The sequence below is a fragment of the Bombina bombina genome, chromosome 11 (assembly GCF_027579735.1).
Source record: "Bombina bombina isolate aBomBom1 chromosome 11, aBomBom1.pri, whole genome shotgun sequence".
NCBI lineage: Eukaryota > Metazoa > Chordata > Amphibia > Anura > Bombinatoridae > Bombina > Bombina bombina.
The window spans coordinates 175,541,227-175,564,181 of NC_069509.1; the positions used below are offsets into that span (position 1 = coordinate 175,541,227).

Consider the following 22,955-nt stretch of genomic DNA (forward strand, 5'->3'; position numbering starts at 1 on the left):
ATGATCAAAAACGTTAAAGGGACATAAAAGTCAAAATTAAAGGGACAGTCTAGTCAAAATTAAACTTTCATGATCATATAGAACATGCAATTTTAAACAACTTTCTAATTTACTTTTATCATCAACTTCGTTTTGTTCTCTTGGTATTTTTAGCTAAAAGCTAAACCTATGTAGGCTCATTTGCTAATTTCTAAGCCCTTGAAGACCACCTCTTATCTCAATGCATTTGACAGTTTTCCCAGCTAGAGGGCGTTAGTTCATGTGTGCCATATAGATAACATTGTGCTCACATCCGTGGAGTTACTTATGAGCGGGCACTGATTGGCTCAAATGCAAATCTGTTAAAAGAACTGAGATAAGGGGGCAGTCTGCAGAGGCTTAGATACAAGGTTATCACAGAGGTAAAAAGTATATTAATGTAAGCGTGTTAGTTATGCAAAACTAGTGAATGGGTAATAAAGTGATTATTTATCTTTTTAAACAATACAAATTCTAGAGTAGACTTTCCCTTTAAATATGAATATTGCATATTTAGACATCTATATTAAAGCCCTTTGCCTGCTTTTTCCCCCCTAACACCTGAGACCTCATATCTTTGAGCCTTTATAACCTTTATATGCAATATATATTTTTATTAGATAGTGTTATGATGAGTGACACTGTACTGTTAAATGTATTTTTGATGTGTTTTGTGACACTTTTTTGTCTCACGTAACATTTAACTAGAGCTCTGAAGTCCCGATATTCCGAGGCACTTCAAATTAAATTGTGCTCAAGAGATCGCTTTTACTTTCAAACTGTAATATGCACACTACTTCTGATGCTCGCAAACAGGTGCGATAAACCCAATTTCTCTTACTTGCAACAGCTAGTGCGCCATTTGTAATCTAGCCATAGCAGTGGGAATTCTAGCTGTAGGTGCATCGCAGCAGTGAATATGTCTAGATGCTGTTATGCATGCACAATGCCAAATTCAGCAGATGCTATTTTGATTTAAAAACAAAAATTGGGCCAGAGGCTGCGAGTTGTGCAGGGGGGTCACGTGGAGGGGGCCTGACATTATGCAGGTGGGTCAGTGCCCATCCTAGTGATGTTGGTGGCAAAGAATGTATCACATTGTACTCACAGATGTCATCCATATGGAGGAGATACAGTTAAACATGCTATCAAGTTTTGGATAAAAACATATTTATTTAAAATACCAGTATCAGTTGTGTGAGCCCTACTAAAGCTCATTGGTTTATAGGTGCTTCATACTAAGGAACGATATTCAAAACCTCAGGTGAGATGATCTCATTGGTACGGCAAGGCCTTTAGATAAAAATTAGAAACACAACTTTTATCTTGATAAATGTTTATGTTGCTATGTAGTGTCCTTGTGAAACAGAGACTCCTACAATACAATACAAGCTTTAAAAAAATCCCAAAGAGTTTTGAATACCAGGTCCTAAATGATCAGTAGAACAGTGAGCAGTAGAACGAAATACATGTGAGTCAATTAGAATTAGCAGGTACCAATGAGTGAATAAACATTAAGGCATATGAAACAGTGCTCCTTTAGTAAAAGATATATGTTAAATCCAGGTAAACACATATACAAAAAAACAGCTTGTAAATTACTTGGTTTCTTGCAAAATTAGAGCTTAGAAATTCTCAGTATACCCACTACCTATAGTTACATGAGGAGGCTGACATGCTGAGAACTTAAGTTGCATTCTGCCTTTACTGAGCATGGGTAGAACTTAAATTCTTGTTTATCTACGATTCACTGAACATTAAACCAGCTCAAATTTCTTTAGAACAGTTTTGAAATCAAGATATATATATATATATATATAAACAGTCAATTCTAGGATAAGCACTAATAGTAAAGAATCAATAAATCACATGAATATAGAGAAGTGCTCGAGACTAAGGTAAACTCATACCAAATTACCCCACAAAAATAGTATGAAAACAAATATATGTCTCAGCACTAATAATGAATCTATGTTAAGAAGTTGTGCACTCCAAGAAAATTGGCAATAAAGTATAATAAGTTTAAAGAATGAACAAAAATAAATGCAGGAAAAAAATCCTATATCTGATCCATAGTCAGACACAGATACAAACAAACAAACATATACATAAAGAACATACTGGGCGTCCCCAGTTACTAAGGAGCAAACAAAAATAGACCATAAACAGGAAAACTGGCCAATCCCATCGGCTTATGAGAATCTTGTGCTGTATGAATTAATGAATGAAGCCATGGGTATATTAAAGTTGTATGCAAGCAATAAAGCAGTAGGCAGAATGTAGCAGTTCATGCAGATAGCAGTTTATGCAGATATAGCAGTGTGGTTTGTAAACAAAAAGTCTGACAGTTGCAAAGAATAGAAATTTATGCCATGCAGTTCATGGGTATATAGCAACGTAATGTTCCAACAAGTATGGATAGCGTGATAATGATAGTTCATATATTCAATATTGCCTTAGACATATAAATATATGCAACTCTCCTCAGTGTAAAACAAGCATGTGTATAGAATGCATCGGCACTCCAGGACCAGGGTCCGCCAGTGAATGACAACTGTGTTATCGTTGCACTCTATGAGCAATCTCACCCAATCCGTATAGGGTCACAGGAAGCTTGGTTCACACTTTCGAGGGAAGACATCCAAGTATGGCAGTATAATGCTGCAGTCTAGGCACAGCAAGTATGGCAATTCCAAAGTAGGTTCAAACCAGCATGCTTGCATCTGACTCCGTAAGCGTCTGATGTCCCATCTACATCTAGAGGAAACATGCGTTTCGGGCTCCGCCCTTCAACTTGGCCTGACATAGTAGGAAAGACTTCTCCTTTTAAGGCATAACAGTTTTGTGTGGTGACGCCTACCCAGTGTCACCTATTAGAATACCAGCAGTTAATGGCAACAAAATTGCAGAAATGTGCGTAGAACAGCCAGCTGATATTTTAATATAGTCAGTACTACAATACTAGTAGTTAATAATAGGAATATATATTCATCAAAAGAAAGCAGCAAATAATTGCGCAAAGCATTAATTATGAATAATCTACTAGTATGTATAATCTGATCAGAGACCTATATCATCTCATAATATATACAATTTCAGTGATTGTAAAATAAAAGATAAAAAATAAAAAATAAAGAATAGAGTAGATGGAGTGCCGTCATGGAGTATACGTAATGTTATGCATAACATTTTGGCAGACAAAAGAAGTAGCCAAAATGACTTATCCTCCAATTTTTCAATCTATTGGCGACACTCCACATGCTCATCATTCTAACAAATACCTACACTACTGAAATTAAGTGTACAGGTGAGCCAAAGTCCCTCGATAAATGTACCCCAAGTAATTTCCCTATTTAAGCCATAGGGAGTCATGGAGTCCAATCTTTGGATTCATAATGCTTCCTTTTCAAATAGTAATTTTTGTCTGTACCCACCCCTCCTTAAAGGGCATACTCCATCTACAACCTGAAATTTAAGTTGGCTTTTGTTGTGACCTAATAATGTGAAGTGGTGGGCTACAGAGGCTGAAGGATCAAGTTTACCTATGGCTGTTTTATGTTGTTTGATCCTTTCTTTGATAGGTTTAGTGGTCTCGCCAACATAGGCTAGACCAAACGGACATTTAATTACATAGACCACAAATTGCGATTCGCATGTAAAATTACCTCTAATGGACAAGCGTTTACCAGACCTGGGATGTGTAATAGTATCACCAGATTGGATGGAATTGCATTGTGCACAATTGTTGCACGGAAAAGTACCATTTAAGACCTCACTATTAATTGCTCTATTCTGTCCAGTTCTAACGTCAGCCTTCACTAAAGTATCTCTCAAATTACAATTCCTTTTATAGGAAAATAAAGGAAAATCCTTAAAGGTATTGGCTAGAATCTTGTCTTCTGATAATAAAAACCAATTGGCTAGATTCCGAGTTTTGCGTTATGAGTAAAAAAAGCAGTGTTATGGGTTATAATGCTGCTTTTTCACTACCGCTGCTATTACGAGTCTTGTAGGTACAGCTGTCCCGCACACTTTTTTGGCCGTACCCCAAATTAACTTACGCAATTTGCATAAAGTCTTTTTTCAATGGGACTTCCATAGCGCCGATATTACAAGCTTTTTCTGGGAGGCCAAAAAGTGAGCGGTACAGCCTATCCCGCAAGATTCGTAATGCATTCTAAAGTCAGTAGTTATGAGTTTTTTACTCTACAAAGCTGTAGCATAAAACTCATAACTAAAGTGTTAAAAAGTACACTAACACCCATAAACTACCTATTAACCCCTAAACCGAGGCCCTCCCACATCGCAAACACTAAAATAAAATTATTAACCCCTAATCTGCCACTCCCGACATTGCCTCAGCTATAATAAACATATTAACCCCTAAACCGCTGCACTCCTGCATCGCAAACACTAGTCAAATATTATTAACCCCTAATCTGCTGTCCCTAACATCGCCGCCACCTACCTACATTTATTAACCCCTAATCTGCCGCACACCAACGTCGCCGCCACTATACTAAATTTATTAACCCCTAAACCTAATTCTAACCCTAACCTTAACACCCCTAACTTAAATATAATTAAAAGAAATCTAAATAAAAATTACTATCATTACCTAAATTATTCCTATTTAAAACTAAATACTTACCTATAAAATAAACCCTAAGCTAGCTACAATATAACTAATAGTTACATTGTATCTAGCTTAGGGTTTATTTTTTATTTTACAGGCAAGTTTGTATTTATTTTAACTAGGTAGAATAGTTACTAAATAGTTATTAACTATTTACTAACTACCTAGCTAAAATAAATACAAATTTACCTATAAAATAAAACCTAACCTGTCTTACACTAACACCTAACATTACACTACAATTAAATAAATTAAATACAATTACCTAAATTACAAACCCCCCGCACTAAATTACACAAAATAAAAAACAAATTATCAGATATTTAAACTAATTACACCTAATCTAATATCTCTATGAAAATAAATAAAGCCCCCCCAAAATAAAAAAAAACCCTAGCCTAAACTAAACTACCAATAGCCCTTAAAAGGGCCTTTTGCGGGGCATTGCCCCAAAGAAATCAGCTCTTTTACCTTTAAAAAAAATACAAACAACCTCCCCAACAGTAAAACCCCCCACCCACACAACCAACCCCCAAATAAAATCCTAACTAAAAAAACCTAAGCTCCCCATTGCCCTAAAAAGGACATTTGGATGGGCATTGCCCTTAAAAGGGCATTTAGCTCTATTGCTGCCCAAAACCTAATCTAAAACTAAAACCCACCCAATAAACCCTTAAAAAAACCTAACACTAACCCCCAAAGATCTTACCGTTTTGAAGACCAGACATCCATCCTAAATGAAGCCGGGAGAAGTCCTCAGCAAAGCGGCAAGAAGTCCTCAACAAAGCCGGGAGAAGTCTTCATCCAAACCGGCAGAAGTGGTCCTCCAGACGGGCAGAAGTCTTCATCCAGACGGCATATTCTATCTTCATCCATCCGGAGCGGGTCCATCTTCAAGACATCTGGCACGGAGCATCCTCTTCTGTTGACATCTAACGACGAACGAAGGTTCCTTTAAATGATAAAAAAACAAAGAAGAAAACAGGTGGCTGCTGAGCTACTGTATAAAAAGGTAATTTATTCCAAATAAAAATAAATGGTAGACAAAAAGCAAAAAACCTTAAATATGACACAACAGACCAGGGAGGTAAACAGCAGACTTACAAGTTTCGCGCAGACTAGCGCTTAATCATAGAAGCTGTTACAGGATTTTTTCACCTTTTATTCCGATTGGCTGATAGAATTCTATCAGCCAATCGGAATTCAAGGGACGCCATCTTGGATGAGGTCATTTAAAGCAACCTTCATTCATTGTTAGCCATCAAAGAAGAGGATACGTCACGCCGGATGTCTTGAAGATGGACCCGCCCATCTGGAGGACCACTACTGCCGGCTTGGATGAAGACTTCTCCCGGCTTCGTCGAGGACTTCTTGCCGCTTCACTGAGGACTTCTCCCGGCTATGTTTAGGATGGATGTCCGGTCTTCAAAACTGTAAGTGGCTATTCAGAGGTTAGTGTTAGGTTTTTATAAGGGTTTATTGGGTCGGTTTTAGTTTTATATTATGGTTTGGGCAGCAATAGAGCTAAATGCCTTTTTAAGGGCAATGCCCATCCAAATGCCCTTTTTAGGGCAATGGGGAGCTTAGTTTTTTTTGGTTAGGATTTTATTTGGGGGGTTGGTTGTGTGGGTGGTGGGTTTTACTGTTGGGGGGGGTTTGTATTTTTTTAAAGGTAAAAGAGCTGATTTCTTTGGGGCAATGCCCCGCAAAAGGCCCTTTTAAGGGTTATTGGTAGTTTAGTTTAGGCTAGGGTTTTTTTTTATTTTGGGGGGGATTTTTTATTTTCATAGGGCTATTAGATTAGGTGTAATTAGTTTAAATATCTGATCATTTGTTTTTTATGTTGTGCAATTTAGTGTTTTTTTGTGTAATTTAGGTAATTGTATTTAATTAATTTAATTTATTTAATTGTAGTGTAATGTTAGGTGTTAGTGTAAGACAGGTTAGGTTTTATTTTACAGGTAAATTTGTATTTATTTTAACTAGGCATTTAGTAAATAGTTAATAACTATTTAGTAACTATTCTACCTAGTTAAAATAAATACAAACTTGCCTGTAAAATAAAAATAAACCCTAAGATAGCTACAATGTAACTATTAGTTATATTGTAGCTAGCTTAGGGTTTATTTTATCAGTAAGTATTTAGTTTTAAATAGGAATAACTTAGGTAATGATAGTAATTTTTATTTAGATTTCTTTTCATTTTTTTTTAAGTTAAGGGGTGTTAGGGTTAAGGTTAGATATAGGTTTAGGGGTTAATAAATTTAGTATAGTGGCGGCGACGTTGGGGGCGGCAGATTAGGGGTTAATAAATGTAGGTAGGTGGCGGCGATGTTAGGGGTGGCAGATTAGGGGTTAATAATATTTAACTAGTGTTTGCGATGCGGGATTGCTGCGTTTTAGCGGTTAATAAGTTTATTATGGTGGCGGCGACGTCTGGAGTGGCAGATTAGTGGTTAATAAGTGTAGGAAGGTTGCAGCGACATTGGGAGCGGGAGATTAGGGGTTAATAAGTATAATGTAGGTGTTGGCGATGTCGGGGGTGGCAGATTAGGGGTTAATAAATATAATGTAGGTGTCGGCAATGTTGAGGCAGCAGATTAAAGGTTAATAAGTTTAAGATTAGGGGTGTTTAGACTCGGGTTTATGTTAGGGTCAGTGTTAGGTGTAAACATAAATTTTGTTTCCCCATAGGAATCAATGGGGCTGTGTTACAGAGCTTTACGCTGCTTTATTGCAGGCGTTAGGCTTTTTTTTCAGCCGGGTATCCCCATTGATGTCTATGGGGAAATTGTACACGAGCACGTAAAACCAGCTCACCACTGACTTAAGCAACGCTGGTATTGGAGTGCGATATGGAGCTCAATTTTGCTCTATGCTCACTTCTTGCCTAATAACGCCGGGTTTATGAAAACCTGTAATACCAGCGCTGTAGGTAAGTGAGGGGTGACAATAACATGCAAGTTAGTACTGCACAGCTCTTACCGCAAAACTCCTAATCTCGCCGAATGTTTTTTGAATATCTTTTTTAACGGTAGGATATGATATCCATATGGTACCATGAAAGGAATCCTGTCATTAAGTGTTCTCTTAGTTAATTTTTTCTGAATTAGATTTGCTCGAGGAATTAAATCCACTTTAAGTTTATGAGCTTGTAGTAGGTCAACTGGGTAGCCCCTACTTTCAAATCTACAAAATAAATCATTAAATTGATCGTTCAACCCCTTTAACCAATAATACTGTTGAATCATTTATTACATTAAGACTTTGAAAAGTTAAAGAGTAAGGGAGTACAACTGGGTATCTCTAATCTTACTATGGCTGAAAGGAAGGCTCTTGATGCCTTAAAATCCAGAAGTGATCATTAAGCCTGCATGACAAAGGCGGGGCCTTGGTCATTATGGATAAACATCAGTATATGTGTCAGGATTTATGTCTTGCCAAATCCTGTAAGGCAAGGAATTTATTTTCAAGAACCTCAACTGCTGAGTTAAAAGGAAAAAACTTTAAATAGTATGTGTGTTGTTCAAAGAATACTGGGAATTATCATTAATTACTATCAGAGTAAAAGATAATCCCAGACATCATAGTTCAGTTATTAGCAGGGGTTAATGGTGATTACACTACAGCTGCCACCTGTGAGTAAACACTAAACAATTGCAGCAGTGTAACACATAGAAACCCCAGTATGGATACATAGAAAAATATATTTACAAACTAGTTTGGAATTTCAGTAGTACTGGCAATAAAAAGAGATCAGGCAAAAGGCTAAATAATAAGTAACTAACTTTAGTGAGCATTATTAAGATAGCTAGTTAAAGTTGGCTCAGATCGATTTAGCAATTGCATATACATATGATAAACAAAAGTCAGGTATGCTCATATATGATTTGAGTAACAGGAGAGTGAATGTTTAGAGCAGGTCTTACTTGAGAAAATTATTAGAGGGTCCGCAGGAATTAGGAGCTTGCAAGTCCTGGCAGTCTGGGAGACAGTGCAGCTGAACAGTGTGTTGCTGCTGTGTGAAGCAGAATGGCGTGTGACGTCACCGCTCTGTGAAATCCGGTACTGACAGGCAAAATAAGGCAGAGGCAGACTCGTTTTGCAGAGAAGGTAGGCTTGGCTGTAGCAGTCCTATAGCAAAAGACTCGAATACTAAGCAACTAGGAGAGTGTGGTAAGGAGTTATATAGAGCTGAAGCAGGATAGACACTCCCATATTTAAAGGAACATGACAATATGACAGAAATTTACAATCAGCTAGGTGTTGAAAATAATTATTTGAAACTAACTTTTAATCCCACTACTAAATTCCAGACATATATACATTCTATAGTTGATATGGCTTTGAATAACTGTATCATCACTAAAAAACAAGCAGATTTATTGATCCAGAAAGACAATGTTATACCAGTCATTTATTGTTTACCTAAAATACATAAATGTCTCAACAATCCCCCGGATAGGCCAATTGTGGCCAGTACCAATTCAATTTTCCAACCCATTTCAATTTTTCTTGACAAATTATTTCGGCCTTTACTAGATAATGTACCCTCTTACTTAGAGGATACTTCAGATTTTTTGTGGAATATTGAAAATTTGAAAATTGACAAGGACTTCATCCTTGTAACATTGGACATTAAAAGTCTATACACATCCATACCACATAAAGAGGGCTAGAAATGTATAGGTGAGCAATTAAATAGAATGGCTTTCTATTCACCCAGGGAACGCATGTTCATTATGGATTTGCTGGAAACAGTGTTGACAAGGAACTATTATCTCTTTGAAGATTCGTTTTACTTGCAAACAAAGAGGACAGCCATGGGGGCCAATATGGCTCCCACATATGCAACCTTATATGTACATGAATTTGAAAAAAACTTTCTTTATAGAAATGATAGCTTTAAAGAACATTGCAAATTTTGGAAAAGGTATATTGATGATGTCTTTATGATTTGGACAGGGGACAGTAAATCTTTATTAACTTTTTTTGAAGAGTTAAATACATTAGATTCCAATCTCCAATTCACCATGGAATATGATCTATATACTCAAAATTGTCTAGACATTACTGTTTCATTGATAGATGGTTTCTTGTCAACAGATGTGTTCAGGAAAGAAACAGATAGAAATAATCTTTTGGCTTTTACCAGTTTTCATCCTCCACAAACGATTAAGAGCCTTCCTTTCAGTCAACTCTTACGAGCTAAGAGAATCATTAATAATGAGCCACACTTGAACGATCTATTTAATGATTTATTTTGTAGATTTGAAAGTAGGGGCTACGTAGTTGACCTACTACAAGCCCATAAACTTAAAGTGGATTTAATTCCTCGCGCAAATCTAATTCAGAAAAAATTAACTAAGAGAACACTTAATGACAGGATTCCTTTCATGGTACCATATGGATATCATATCCTACCGTTAAAAAAGATATTCAAAAAACATTCGGCTAGATTACGAGTTTTGCGGTAAGAGCTGTGCAGTACTAACTTGCATGTTATTGTCACCCCTCACTTACCTACAGCGCTGGTATTACAGGTTTTCATAAACCCGGTGTTATTATCAGAAGACAAGATTCTAGCAAATGCCTTTAAGGATTTTCCTTTCTTTTCCTATAAAAGGAATCGTAATTTGAGAGATACTTTAGTGAAGGCTTACGTTGGAACTGGACAGAATAGAGCAATTAATAGTGAGGTCTTAAATGGTACTTTTCCGTGCAACAAATGTGCACAATGCAATTCCATCCAATCTGGTGATACTATTACACATCCTAGGTCTGGTAAACGCTTGTCCATTAGAGGTAATTTTACATGCGAATCGCAATTTGTGGTCTATGTAATTAAATGTCCATGTGGTCTAGCCTATGTTGGCGAGACCACTAAACCTATCAAAGAAAGGATAAAACAACATAAAACAGCCATAGATAAACTTGATCCTTCAGCCCCTGTAGCCCACCACTTCACATTATTAGGTCACAACAAAAGCCAAATTAAATTTCAGGTTGTAGATGGAGTATGCCCTTTAAGGAGGAGTGGGAACAGACAAAAATTACTGTTTGAAAAGGAAGCATTATGGGTCCAAAGATTGGACTCCATGACTCCCTATGGCTTAAATAGGGAAATTACTTGGGGTACATTTATCGAGGGACTTTGGCTCACCTGTACACTTAATTTCAGTAGTGTAGGTATTTGTTAGAACGATGAGCATGTGGAGTGTCGCCAATAGATTGAAAAATTGGAGGATAAGTCATTTTGGCTACTTCTTTTGTCTGCCAAAATGTTATGCATAACATTATGTATACTCCATGACGGCACTCCATCTTCTCTATTCTTTATTTTTTATTGTTTATCTTTTATTTTACAATCACTGAAATTGTATATATTATGAGATGATATAGGTCTCTGATCAGATTATACATACTAGTAGATTATTCATAATTAATGCTTTGTGCAATTATTTGCTGCTTTCTTTTGATGAAAATATATATTCCATTTAATAACTGCTAGTATTTTAGTACTGACTATATTAAAATTTCAGCTGGCTGTTTTATGCACATTTCTGCAATATTGTTGCCATTAACCGCTGGTACTCTAATAGGTGATGCTGGGTAGGCGTCACCATACACAACTGTCATGCCTTAAAAGGAGGAGGCTTTCCTACTACGTCAGGCCAAGTTGAAGGGCGGAGCCCGAAACGCGTGTTGCTTGTAGACGTAGATGTGATGTCAGGCGCTAACGGAGTCAGATGCAAGCATGCTGGTTTTAACCTACTTTGGAATTGCCATACTTGTCCTGCCTAGACTGCAGCATTATACTGCCATACTTGGATGTCTCCCCTCAAAAGTGTGAACCATGCTTCCTGTGACCCTATACAGATTGGGTGAGATCGCTCGTAGAGCGCAACGATAGCACAGTTGTCATTCACTGGTGGCCCCTGGTCCTGGAGTGCCGGTGCATTCTATACACATGCTTGTTTTACACTGAGGAGAGTTGCATATATCTATATGTCTAAGGCAATATTGAATATATGAACTATCATTATCATGCTATCCATACTTGTTGGAACATTACATTGCTATATACACATGAACTGCATGGCATACATTTCTATTCTTTGCAACTGTCAGACTTTTTGTTTACAAACCACGCTGCTATATCTGCATAAACTGCTATATCTGCATGAACTGCTACATTCTGCCTACTGCTTTATTGCTTGCATTCAACTTTAATATACCCATGGCTTCATTCATTAATTCATACAGCACAAGATTCTCATAAGCCGATGGGATTGGCCAGTTTTCCTGTTTATGGTCTATTTTTGTTTGCTCCTTAGTAACTGGGGACGCCCAGTATGTTCTTTATGTATATGTTTGTTTGTTTGTATCTGTGTCTGACTATGGATCAGATTTAGGATATTTTTCCTGCATTTATTTTTGTTCATTCATTAAACTTAGTATACTTTATTGCCAATTTACTTGGAGTGCATAATTTCTTCAGATAGATTCATTATTAGTGCGGAGACATATGTTTGTTTTCATATATATATATATATATATATATATATATATATATATATATATATATATATATATATATACCTTCCTGTAGAGTTCCGGCCCTCTTGTGGACTGTGACAGGACGTAGTTGACTCTGCACAAATGAAGTTTTACAATTTTGCAATAATTACTGTGAAGCCACTGCTTAGGGGGCGATTTATCAAGCGCTTTCGGCACGCTTCGCCTGCCTACGACTGCAGGTTCTCACAAGAGAACCTGCACGCCGTATTTTACAAGCAGCGGTCATGAGACCGCTGCTTCCCTACCCTTTTGCCACCTCCTTTCCACGTGTGATTGGCTGTGTGTGGGCAGGGGGCGAGATTGCATGGGAGCGCAAAATAGCCAGGGGAATTCAGCCCACCAGAGGCGAGCTGCGGTGGCCAGGGGCATGTATGTGCGCCCTGGCTGCCTCAGCTTGATAAATCACCCCCTTAATGTTTTATTATTACAACGATAAACAGGCTGTTTTCTATCCCTTTAGCTGTAACAGGAAGTGCTCATCAGCCAGTGAGCATTAGAAGGAAGTACACAACTGATATTGCTATATTAGTTTCAAATGAAATGTAAACTTCTTTTTCTGGAAAAAGTACAAGTTTAGATACTGATCTTTAATATGGATGACAAAAATATTAGTACAGTGTCCCTTTAAACAGTCAGTTTATCAACATTAATGTACAGTTTATTGTATACAATTTTTATATAAATATTTCACACCAAGTTTCCACTGATCTTTCTGTTTTTTAACAGTGAGGGCCAGGGATCATGTGACTGTCAGGAAGATGCACTGTCATTGATAATACCTGTGACAGTGTCTTTATTATAGCTTAGCAGCAGCTGCCAATAATATCAACATAAACTACATTAAAACAGATGAGCCTGAGAAGGTCAAGTGCTTTATTATTCTGGTGCAGGGAGACAAGTGCATTTGGCAGCAATATGAAGTTAAATGCTGGTCAGAAACAGATCAATGAAATGTATTGTCTAGAGGGAACAAGGGTGTCTAACTTTCTCAGAGAAGGGATTATATATATAGAATTAGTATTGCATTGTAAAGAGTTAAAGGGACAGTCTAGTCAACATTAAACTTTCATGATTCCGATAGGGCATGTACTTTTAAACAACTTTCCAATTTACTTTTATCATCAAATTTGCTTTGTTCTCTTGGTATTCTTAGTTGAAAGCAAAACCTAGAAAGGCTTATATGCTTATTTCTAAGCCCTTGAAGGCCGCCTCGTATCTCAATTCATTTGACAAAGCTATTTTATGTGTGCCATAGATATAACATTGCGCTCACACCCATGGAGTTACTTATGAGAGGGCATTGATTGGCTAAAATGTAAGTCTGTCAAACAAGCTGAAATAAGGGGCAGTCTGCAGAGGCTTAGATACAAGGCAATAACAGAGGTAAAAAGTATATTAATATAACTGTGTTGGTTATGCAAAACTGGGGAATGGGTAATAAAGGGATTAACTATCTTTTTAAACAATACAAATTCAGGGGTAGACTGTCCCTTTAAGTATCAGCCAGTTAAACTAAAACTAGCAGGAAATACAAGTTTAATACTGCTGTATTAATAAATCAACATGGACAACTCTCTGCTATTAAAGGTCAAGCCTCCACATGAAACAAATGGAAAAAAAATAAATGTTTACTACATTTTTAAAAACACAAATTCTCAGTTTTTCTAACTTCTAGATAGAGCAAAATAGTAAAATATTTGTTTTGAGTACTATGGTGAGAAAAGAAAACTGTTGCCTTTGCCTATATTGTTGTAGAGATGTAAAGCTAAGCCTATAGTGCTAACCTGTAGAATACATAACATTACAAGTATGCAGAGAAAGAAAGCAACCGCTTTACAATGATACAAACCAGGGCTGGCTTTGGTCAGTACATTTAAGGGGTCTTTTTGTCTAAAAAATAATTAGTTTTCTAGCCATAGAAGGTTTTTCTTATAATTTTTTTTTATTATTGTAACGTTCCTTTAATATTCATAGAGTGAATTAAATAACTTTTATATTACTTCTTGAAAAAACAGATTATCAAAGCCTTTTTTATTCAGGTCTTGCATTTTACTAACTGTATCAATTTATATTTTGAACAGCTGAAAAAGGCAACGATGACTTCTACTCCAAAAGAAGACACCTAGCAGAATTAGCGGCAAAGGGTAGTCTTCCCCTGCATCCAGTACGTGTAGAGCAAGACCGATCATACAGCCCAGAGGGGGGAACTCTGAAATTAAATGGGCAGAAATCCAAAGTGAATAAAATACACAATCATCCACTGGCTTCTAACTACAATCCCGATTACAAAACCTGGGACCACACTGAGCATTCACTTCGGCGGCAAGCATATGCAGCGAAGAAACACTGCCCGGTGGAGTCAGTAAATGAGCAGATGACACCCCCAACTCAACATTACATTCATTCACAGCCATACTTTGTAACAAACAGTAAAACAGAGGTAACTGTCTGAAACCTAGAGAATCCTACAGATCAATGGAAGACAGATATGAGACCAATGGAATTTCGTTGTGTTACGTTGAAGAATTAAAGGTGCAGTCTTGGTTTACAGCTTTGAGCAATACTGTATATGAATGGACATAGGGATTCCATTTTTACTTTACAATGAACAAAAAAAAATACTTTTGTCTACTCTTTTTCTCTTTTTTTAAATTAGAAAGTTCATGATTAAAAAGTAGCACAATTAATACAGCCTTCATCTCTGCAAAAATTATGTGTGTATGTTCTTCAGTGCAAGAGAAGACAAGAAGATGGGACGTTACATGAGCCAATATATTTTCGTATTAAAAAAAAAGAAAAAAAAAACAAAAAACAAAAAAAATACTTTCATTCATCATTTTGCACATCTGTGAAGATTCATTGGAAAACAGGCATTTCCATCCTTAGGAAGCAAAAAATTTATTTAAGAACTTAATAAGACTGTTACATTAAAAAAAAGGGAAGGGCACTTTTCTGTTGATGGAAAGTTCCGAGCTATTTAAAAAAAAAAAAAAATTTCTCTACAAACAAACAAAAAGTTTTGGATAATATAACAAGTAAATGGATATTTCTTTTGAGGAAAGTTTGGAAGATGGGAAATCTACTAGTTCTTCCTTTTCTGACGTTCACGATATGCGTAGGCAGAAAATACTCTGTAACGTCTGCTATAACTTTTATTCAGTCGATGTTTCGCCTATTTTTCATTGCTTACGACTGGAAAATTACAATGTGGGCGGTGCCTTTAATGTATTTCTATTGTTCTATGAAAAGTCTTGTTTTTCAAAGTGAACCTTTGATCTTTTAGGTAATTTCCTTACATTTTGATGAGTACTAGTCTTTTTTTCTCAAAGTTGTTGACAAATTCTTATCTTGTTATACATCTCTACTAAATATAAATGCATTGTCAGAGTTCTTTTTTTTAAAGGTACTATATGTTTAATTAAACGCCTTGCAAGATTTTTTTTTCTCCATATGACCAGCAAATCAAATATTTAGTTTAGCGATTTGAAGGTATTTTGTAAATGTTTTGTTAAATTTTATGTGTAGGTTCCACAATTTTATTGTTATAAATAACACAGTAATAGAATAACATTATTCCTGAGAACAAAAATTTATAGTTTTTAAAACGAGATCAAAGAGAATATACTTTAATTGCTTGCAACATGTTTCACCAAGAAATATTTTATTTTAGCTATTTATGTTGTGAATTTTTGGTTTAATTTTACATGGACTGCCAAAAATAATTTTGTTTTTATTAAAAGGATATTGTACTCAAAATTTTCTGTCGTGCATATGAAAGAGCATTATTTACATAATTTAATATACATCTATTTTTATTGCCTGAAAAAATGCTGAGTAAAATCTTTTAATTGTAAATCGAAACTAATACTGTTGGTTTGTACATTCATTAAAGGGACATTAAACACTAAATAAATGCTAGATAGAATGATGCATTAAAAAAAATAGTCTGAGAACAACATGTAGATGTATTTTTTAAACTTTCATTAGCTGTTTAAATATTGACAAAATAATTTTATAGTGTCTATAAAAAAAATGGGAGCTGCCATGTTGTAACTTAGGTTACCTTCTCTGCTGCGGCCAATTATAAAAAGTTTTAAATAGGTCACTAGAGTGTGCAGCCAATGACTGTGTGGAATATAACAGTGTTCTGCACTTCCATTTCTAACAGGAACTGAAAAGCTCCCAATTTTAGAACGGAATTACAGGAAAGGGGGACAAAACATAATGAAAGTATAGTGCTTTATATATATATATATATATATATTGTATATATGTATATATATATATATATATATATATATATATATATATATATATAGGATTTATCATTTTATATTACTATTATTAAGTGTTTAATGTCCCTTAAATGCTCATTGACTAATAAGGAACACTGCCTTCACTTTACTGTTGGAAACTGAAATACCTCTGAAGGTGTGACAAGGAAACTTTGTTTTATTCAGGTCAGGAACATGAGTTTTATTGTTTTTTTTAATTACCTAGTAATAATGAAATAAATTAAAAAAAAATGACTACAGCGTAACTAAATTTCAGTAGGCAAAAACAAAAATATCATAAAATGAAAGTACATTTTAAGATATTTTCTAAATATTTGCAAACAGCTGTCTTAAAACAAAATCAAAGAGATGGATTATGTTTATTGTGACACAGACAGCTTATTATTATGCATTTTGGCAGTTGCAACATCACAGTTGTTTAGTGTATACCTCATTGTGCTAAGGAGGAGGGTAAGAATTTACCCTGCTTAGTCACGCCCCCAGAGAGCCTTGCTCCTCCTACAGAACACCAGAAACATCCCCCATCATCATTGGCTCCACCAATGGAACCTCTGCAACTCCACCCACAAGAATCCTTGAGCCAGACTGAATCTTAGTAAGTTGTTTGCTCCCTCTCCCACAAAAATGAATTACTAAAACTGACACTGGCAGCATGATATGTTTTTGCATATTTTTTTAAAAACTCATACTTTTTGTAAAGACTCCTGTCTAGGCACAGTTTTAAAAAGTAGACTGGAGACTAAACAGCCAAATGGAGGGTGTATCCCCAGAGTCTTTAGATGCTTTGTGCACATGTCCAGTGTTTTGTTTTCTTTCTGCTGTGTGTTGTAATAACCATCTGGATGTGTACCCCAGGTTGGGTGAAATAGCTTTTTATTAGCTTTATTGTGACCAGCCTATTTTTTTTAATAATGTGAAAGAGCTGAAGTCTGGATAAAGTAGTAGGAAAACATATACGATTTTCTTTAACAGTTATTTGGAAACTCCTTATAAGTGAGAAGAAATTATATTTGAGAAGCATTACATTTTGTGCATCAAGTCCCTCTAAAGGGATTTTGTGTATACATTATTTCATATACTTCATTATTTAGGATGAATTTACATTTCAACCCACTACTTATACAAAAGTACCACGTTTCGAATTCTGTTTTTAAACATCAGAAAATGTATAAAAAAAAGACAATAAACGCAACATTTAACCTCCTGTAAAATGCTTCAGAATAATAATATAGCAATATACTGTACATATAACTGGAATCCCTTCATCATTCTTAAAGGGACATTATACACTAGATTCTTCTTCGTATACATGTTTTGTATATGATCTATTTATACAGCCTATTAACATTTTTTTTTGTTTTAAATGTATAGTTTTGCTTATTTTTAAATAACATTGCTCTGATTTTCAGCCTCCTAACCAAGCCCCAAAGTGTTAGGAGAATACTGATGTATACATACTCCAGCTTGCTCCTGTTTGTGTAAAGTGTCTTTTCATATGCAGAGGAAGGGGGGGGGGTGTCTGCTCTGTTTTCTATAGAACCACTTTCAGTGGGTGTTCCAGCTAACCCTTTTAACAGTTCTAAACTGGGAGCTTCTAAGTAAGTTTTTAAACGGTTTTATACTGTATTTTTAGATCAGTATCCGTGCATATTATTCTTTATAGTAGTGTCTATTACATGCAGTTAAATGAAAATTGGTGTATACTGTCCCTTTAAGTATAGGGAAAGTTACCTGAGCCTACAAAACTCTACTCCATGATTGGTTAGATCAGCTCACAAGCTAATTTACATTTGTTTCTAATTGGCTACACAGCAAAGGAGAAACCAGAAACATGGATTTCACCAGGCTTTTTAAATGTAATATCCCTGAACTGCTCTTAATTTGCAATTACTTGGTACTTGCAACAAATAACAGAATTACTTTATTTTAAAACAATTATTTTGCAATGCATTTGTATATATTTATATAATTTATATATGTACTAAGTTTAATGTCCCTTTAAATCTAATTAAAATAGATATTATACTGCATGGAATTTGCTTAAACTTAAAGGGCTATTTAAGGGACAATAAGGTAAAAATTAAACTTTCCTAATTCAGAGAGAACATGCAGTTTTAAGAGACTTTTCAATTGACTTCCATTATGAAATTGTCTTTTTATATGCACATTTTCCGAGGCACCAGATACACTGTGATTGGCTGATGACTATCACATGATAAAAGGGGCCAGCAAATTGAATTACATTTTTATAAAGCACTTATTGGTTATACCATTCTACATATTTAATGGTCCTAATGGTAACTAAATCACTCACTTTTTCTCACAGAGGTGTAACACAATACACAAGGGTTATTGTACAGACTGGAGCAACAATATAACATTGCTATAAGCTTCCCACTCATACACTCTGTTTCTTTCTGACCTTATAAGACTTGTCTTATCAGCACACACTTGCTTATTTAATGTAATTATTGATTTTTCCCAGTCAGCATGAAAACAATTATGAACTTCCAAATAAATGTAAAGTAGCTGCCATTTTTTTTTACTTTCCTGCTATGCTGTAATACCCAGTAATATAAAAGCTGGGCAGCCAGCAGGTAAATGGGAAGGTGCAATAGATTGTGCTGTAATCAGACATCATATTATATTCATGGCCTGAAGACCGTCTAAAGCAAATGCACAAATATGACCCTAGATAAGACAAGTACCTGAAGCTTTACATAATCTCTGCCAGCTACACGCCCACATTAGTCCTTAGATCTGATCATCAAGACCCCAAACCCCTCTCATCTATATGCCTACATTATTCCTCAGTAGGTATGCATCCCTATGTCATGCACACCACATCAAACCTCAGATTAGACCCCTTGCCCTGCAGGCCCTCTGAAGAACACATCAGCTCTCAGATAAAACTCCAAAGCCTTCAGTCTTTCTGTCAGCCACCTAACCACATCACATCTCAGATAACAGTCAAAAGCCCTGCTGCCTCCCTGTGAGCCACATAACTACATCAAACCTCAGATCCGAACTCTCTCCCAGCAAACCTCTCTTTCAGCCATAACTACCTTAAAGTTACATTAAACCTCAGTTCTGAAGCATCTCTGTCAGCAATATTACCGCATGTAACCTCAGATCAGATCTCAAAGACCTGCAACTTCTCTGTGAGCCAAACAACCATACCAAACTTCAGATGAGAAACCTCACCCAGCAAACTGCAGTCAGTCCCTTAACCACATCAGATCTTAGATAAGACCTCAAAGTTCTGCAGTCCCTCTGACAAAGCAGACCCCAGATCAGAAACCGGTCCCTGCCGCACCTGTCAGATATATGCCCCTAGTAGACCTCAGATCAGACCCTAATGCATTGCAGCACCTTAACTTAAAGTCACCAATAGATGTTTTATACTTGTTCATTGTAGCTGCTGCTTGGTATGCTGCCCACTGTGTGAAAGGTTTGTCTATGCAGAGGAGGAGAGCTCTGAGCCTGGATGCCACACTTGTAAGCAGCTAGGCAGAAATATGGCAAATGGCATGCCACTGTGCTGTAAAGATGAATGGCACCAAAAAGGTTTCAGTCTCCATGTGACCTTTTTTCCAAGCTCTATCAATGCAAACTATCAAGGACTACAAAATCTGGAGATTTATGTGCCCATTTTTTAACTTGTATTCACTGGACAGTGAATCAGATCAAATATTAGACAGTCCAGTTCAATACAGGACCCCAGGCAATTCTTCAAACCTGCTAGAACCGACCACGCTGAAATATTTCCTCATAAAGGGTAGAAATGAACTATTTCCCTCCTGCATGAACAAATTTTAAATTGAAAAAAATATTATAAGGAATTGTCAAATAAAAATGTAAAATCTTTATTTTAAGGAAACAATTTGATAAACATTAGCAAAAAGGTTTTTAATTTATATATTTCATAAATACGCTTAGATGCGCTTGGCACTTTCTTCCTCAGAGAATACTTACAATTGTCTTGCTCGCTATTTATTGATGGGTTTTTACTAGGTTTTTACTAGACTTGTGCAACAGTGAATAATTTGTTTCAGATGAATCATTGGCTAGGAACATTCTGAAAAATTAGTTCCCTGGGCTCTGTGAAGAAGGGTTGGGATTAGCGTGGCTACCCAGCGCGATATAGGTGAGTATTTTACATTTTAAAGCTAAGTTAAAGGAAACAACTGTATTTTATCGAATTTCATTAGTATATATTTGTTTTCTTTAAATAAGTTTGTGCATTCGTTTGGATATTCGTTTCGTGAAAACAAAACAAATATCTATATTTTTGTCACCAATATGCATGTCTAGTTTCTACTTGGAGCCAATCAGAACAGAGATGATATACATGCAAATGTTATACTCCTCCTATTGAATCTAACTCTGTACACAGGATTATCCTAGCACAATAGCAAATAGGAAATAAGATTGACAATTACACATTAAACACTTTCAGATTTTACTACACAATGTTTAATTATGTGTAGCAAAAAGAAAAAATACAATATCATTTCATGAATTCTTTTGTCCATTTTTCTGTAATTTAACTCTGAAAATTATGAGCTTTCCAATTCCCCTGAGTTTCTATAAAGTAATAGATGCTGCTATGTAAAAGCCTGTGTCCCTAAACTAATCTCTCTCTGTTGAGGACAGTTAGGGACAGTTAAACATGTGGAGGTTGGGTGAAATATAGCAATGTTAGAGGGACTTTAAACCATGTTAAATAATATTACTTTAACATTACTTTACTCCACACAGCCATTGTTTGCACACTTTTTATATGTCAATAATTATTCTCAGCAGAAGAGATACAATAAGGGAAATTTAGGTTTCAACATGGTGGCACCCATAACTTTATAGGAATTATAACCTTTTTTTCCACAATATTTTAAAAAATAATATTATTTTTAAAATACATCTGTATAGTATTCTTAGGCTAATATTTGTTTTTAATACATATTTATAGCTAGCATTTACTTACTATTCAATGTGCCTTAAAAAAAAAGATGTTTTGCAGGACACATTAGTCAATTTAAAAATTATATTTACTTTCAGCAGAAATAAAGACACAACTGGGTTGGAAATATACAGTGATTAAAACAGTAACTTAACTAAAAGTAGTGAGATGGATCGAAATTGTTTGTTCTGTATTTTTCAATGAAAAACATTGGTGTCTCCAGGGGCACTTACGTCAGTGTTTTAGTGGGCGGGGCTGTGAAGGAGAAGAGTCTGGTTGTTAATGGGCGGGCCCCAGAAGTGCTGTGGGTGGAGACTAGGTGTTGTGGGTGGAGTCAGACTGGACTGTGGGGAGCCTGGGCAAAATGGTGAAGGATAAATGAGGGCCAATCCAATTAGGGGGCAGTCATTAAGCTAGGAGGCTAGTTACCCCTAGCCCCATACACTGATGCCATTGATGGAAACAGATAAATGATGACAGCTAAACTGCTTATGAGCCTTGTAGATAAGCATTTAAACCCTCTATAAAATGCATTCGGATTATGATGAATGCAAAAAATTAAAATTTTTACACAATTGATCCTTTAATGGTCTTATCATTTGATTCCTGTGTCATCCAATACGTAGGTAGGCATTACTCTTATTCTTGACAATCCTGAAACCCCCCAAAAAAACAAACAATATTTGTGCGCTGCTGATGGCTTTTAGCTTAAGCACCAACTGCTACTTTATCTAGACAAAAATAAACTTTCATGATTCAGATATGGAATGTAATTTTAAACAACTTTCCAATGTACTTTTATCATCAAATTTTCTTTGTTCCCTTGGTGGTATTTTTGAAAAACTAAACCTAGCTAGGCTCAAACTGATTTCTAAAACTGTTGAAAACTGCCTCTTAGCTCAGAGCATTTTGAAAGTTTTTCACAGTTAGACAGTACTAGTTCATGTGTGTCATATAGATAACATTGTGCTCACTCCCGTGGAGTTATTTAGGAGTTTGCACTGATTAGCTAAACTGCAAGTCTGTCAAAAGCACTGAGGTAAGGGAGCAGTCTGCAGAGGCTTAGATACAAGGTAATCACAGATGTAATATGTATATAAATAGAACAGTGTTGGTTTTCAAAACTGGGGAATGGGTGATAAAGGGATTATCTATCTATTTAAACAATAATAATTCTGGAGTAGACTGTCCCTTTAAGCTGCTGTCCAGCTGCTCCTCTGCTATCATGAAGATGACACCCATAAGAAATTAGGAGTTAACAAATTTCCATCCACATGATCTGGATGACCCATGAATTAAAGGGACAGTATACACCAATTTCCATATAACTGCATGTAATAGACACTTTTATAAAGAAGAATATGCACAGATACTGATATATAAATCCAGTATAAAACCTTTTAAAAACTTACTTAAAAGCTCCCAATATACTATTGATGACGTTAGGCTCAGTGAGAGGGCTGAG

The 22,955-nt window shown here is 35.9% G+C and overlaps 1 protein-coding gene across 1 annotated transcript in view; it reads left to right on the forward strand.

Annotated features, from left to right (window-relative positions):
* The window catches only part of SHISA9 (shisa family member 9), a 600,301-nt gene extending 585,039 nt beyond the window's left edge, over positions 1-15,262 (forward strand). Inside the window, exon 4 of the mRNA XM_053694408.1 lies at positions 14,317-15,262. Within this exon, the coding sequence (XP_053550383.1) occupies positions 14,317-14,687 (371 nt within the window). The 3' untranslated portion in view covers positions 14,688-15,262. The remainder of the gene's footprint in view (positions 1-14,316) is intronic.
* Positions 15,263-22,955: the final 7,693 nt, after the last annotated feature.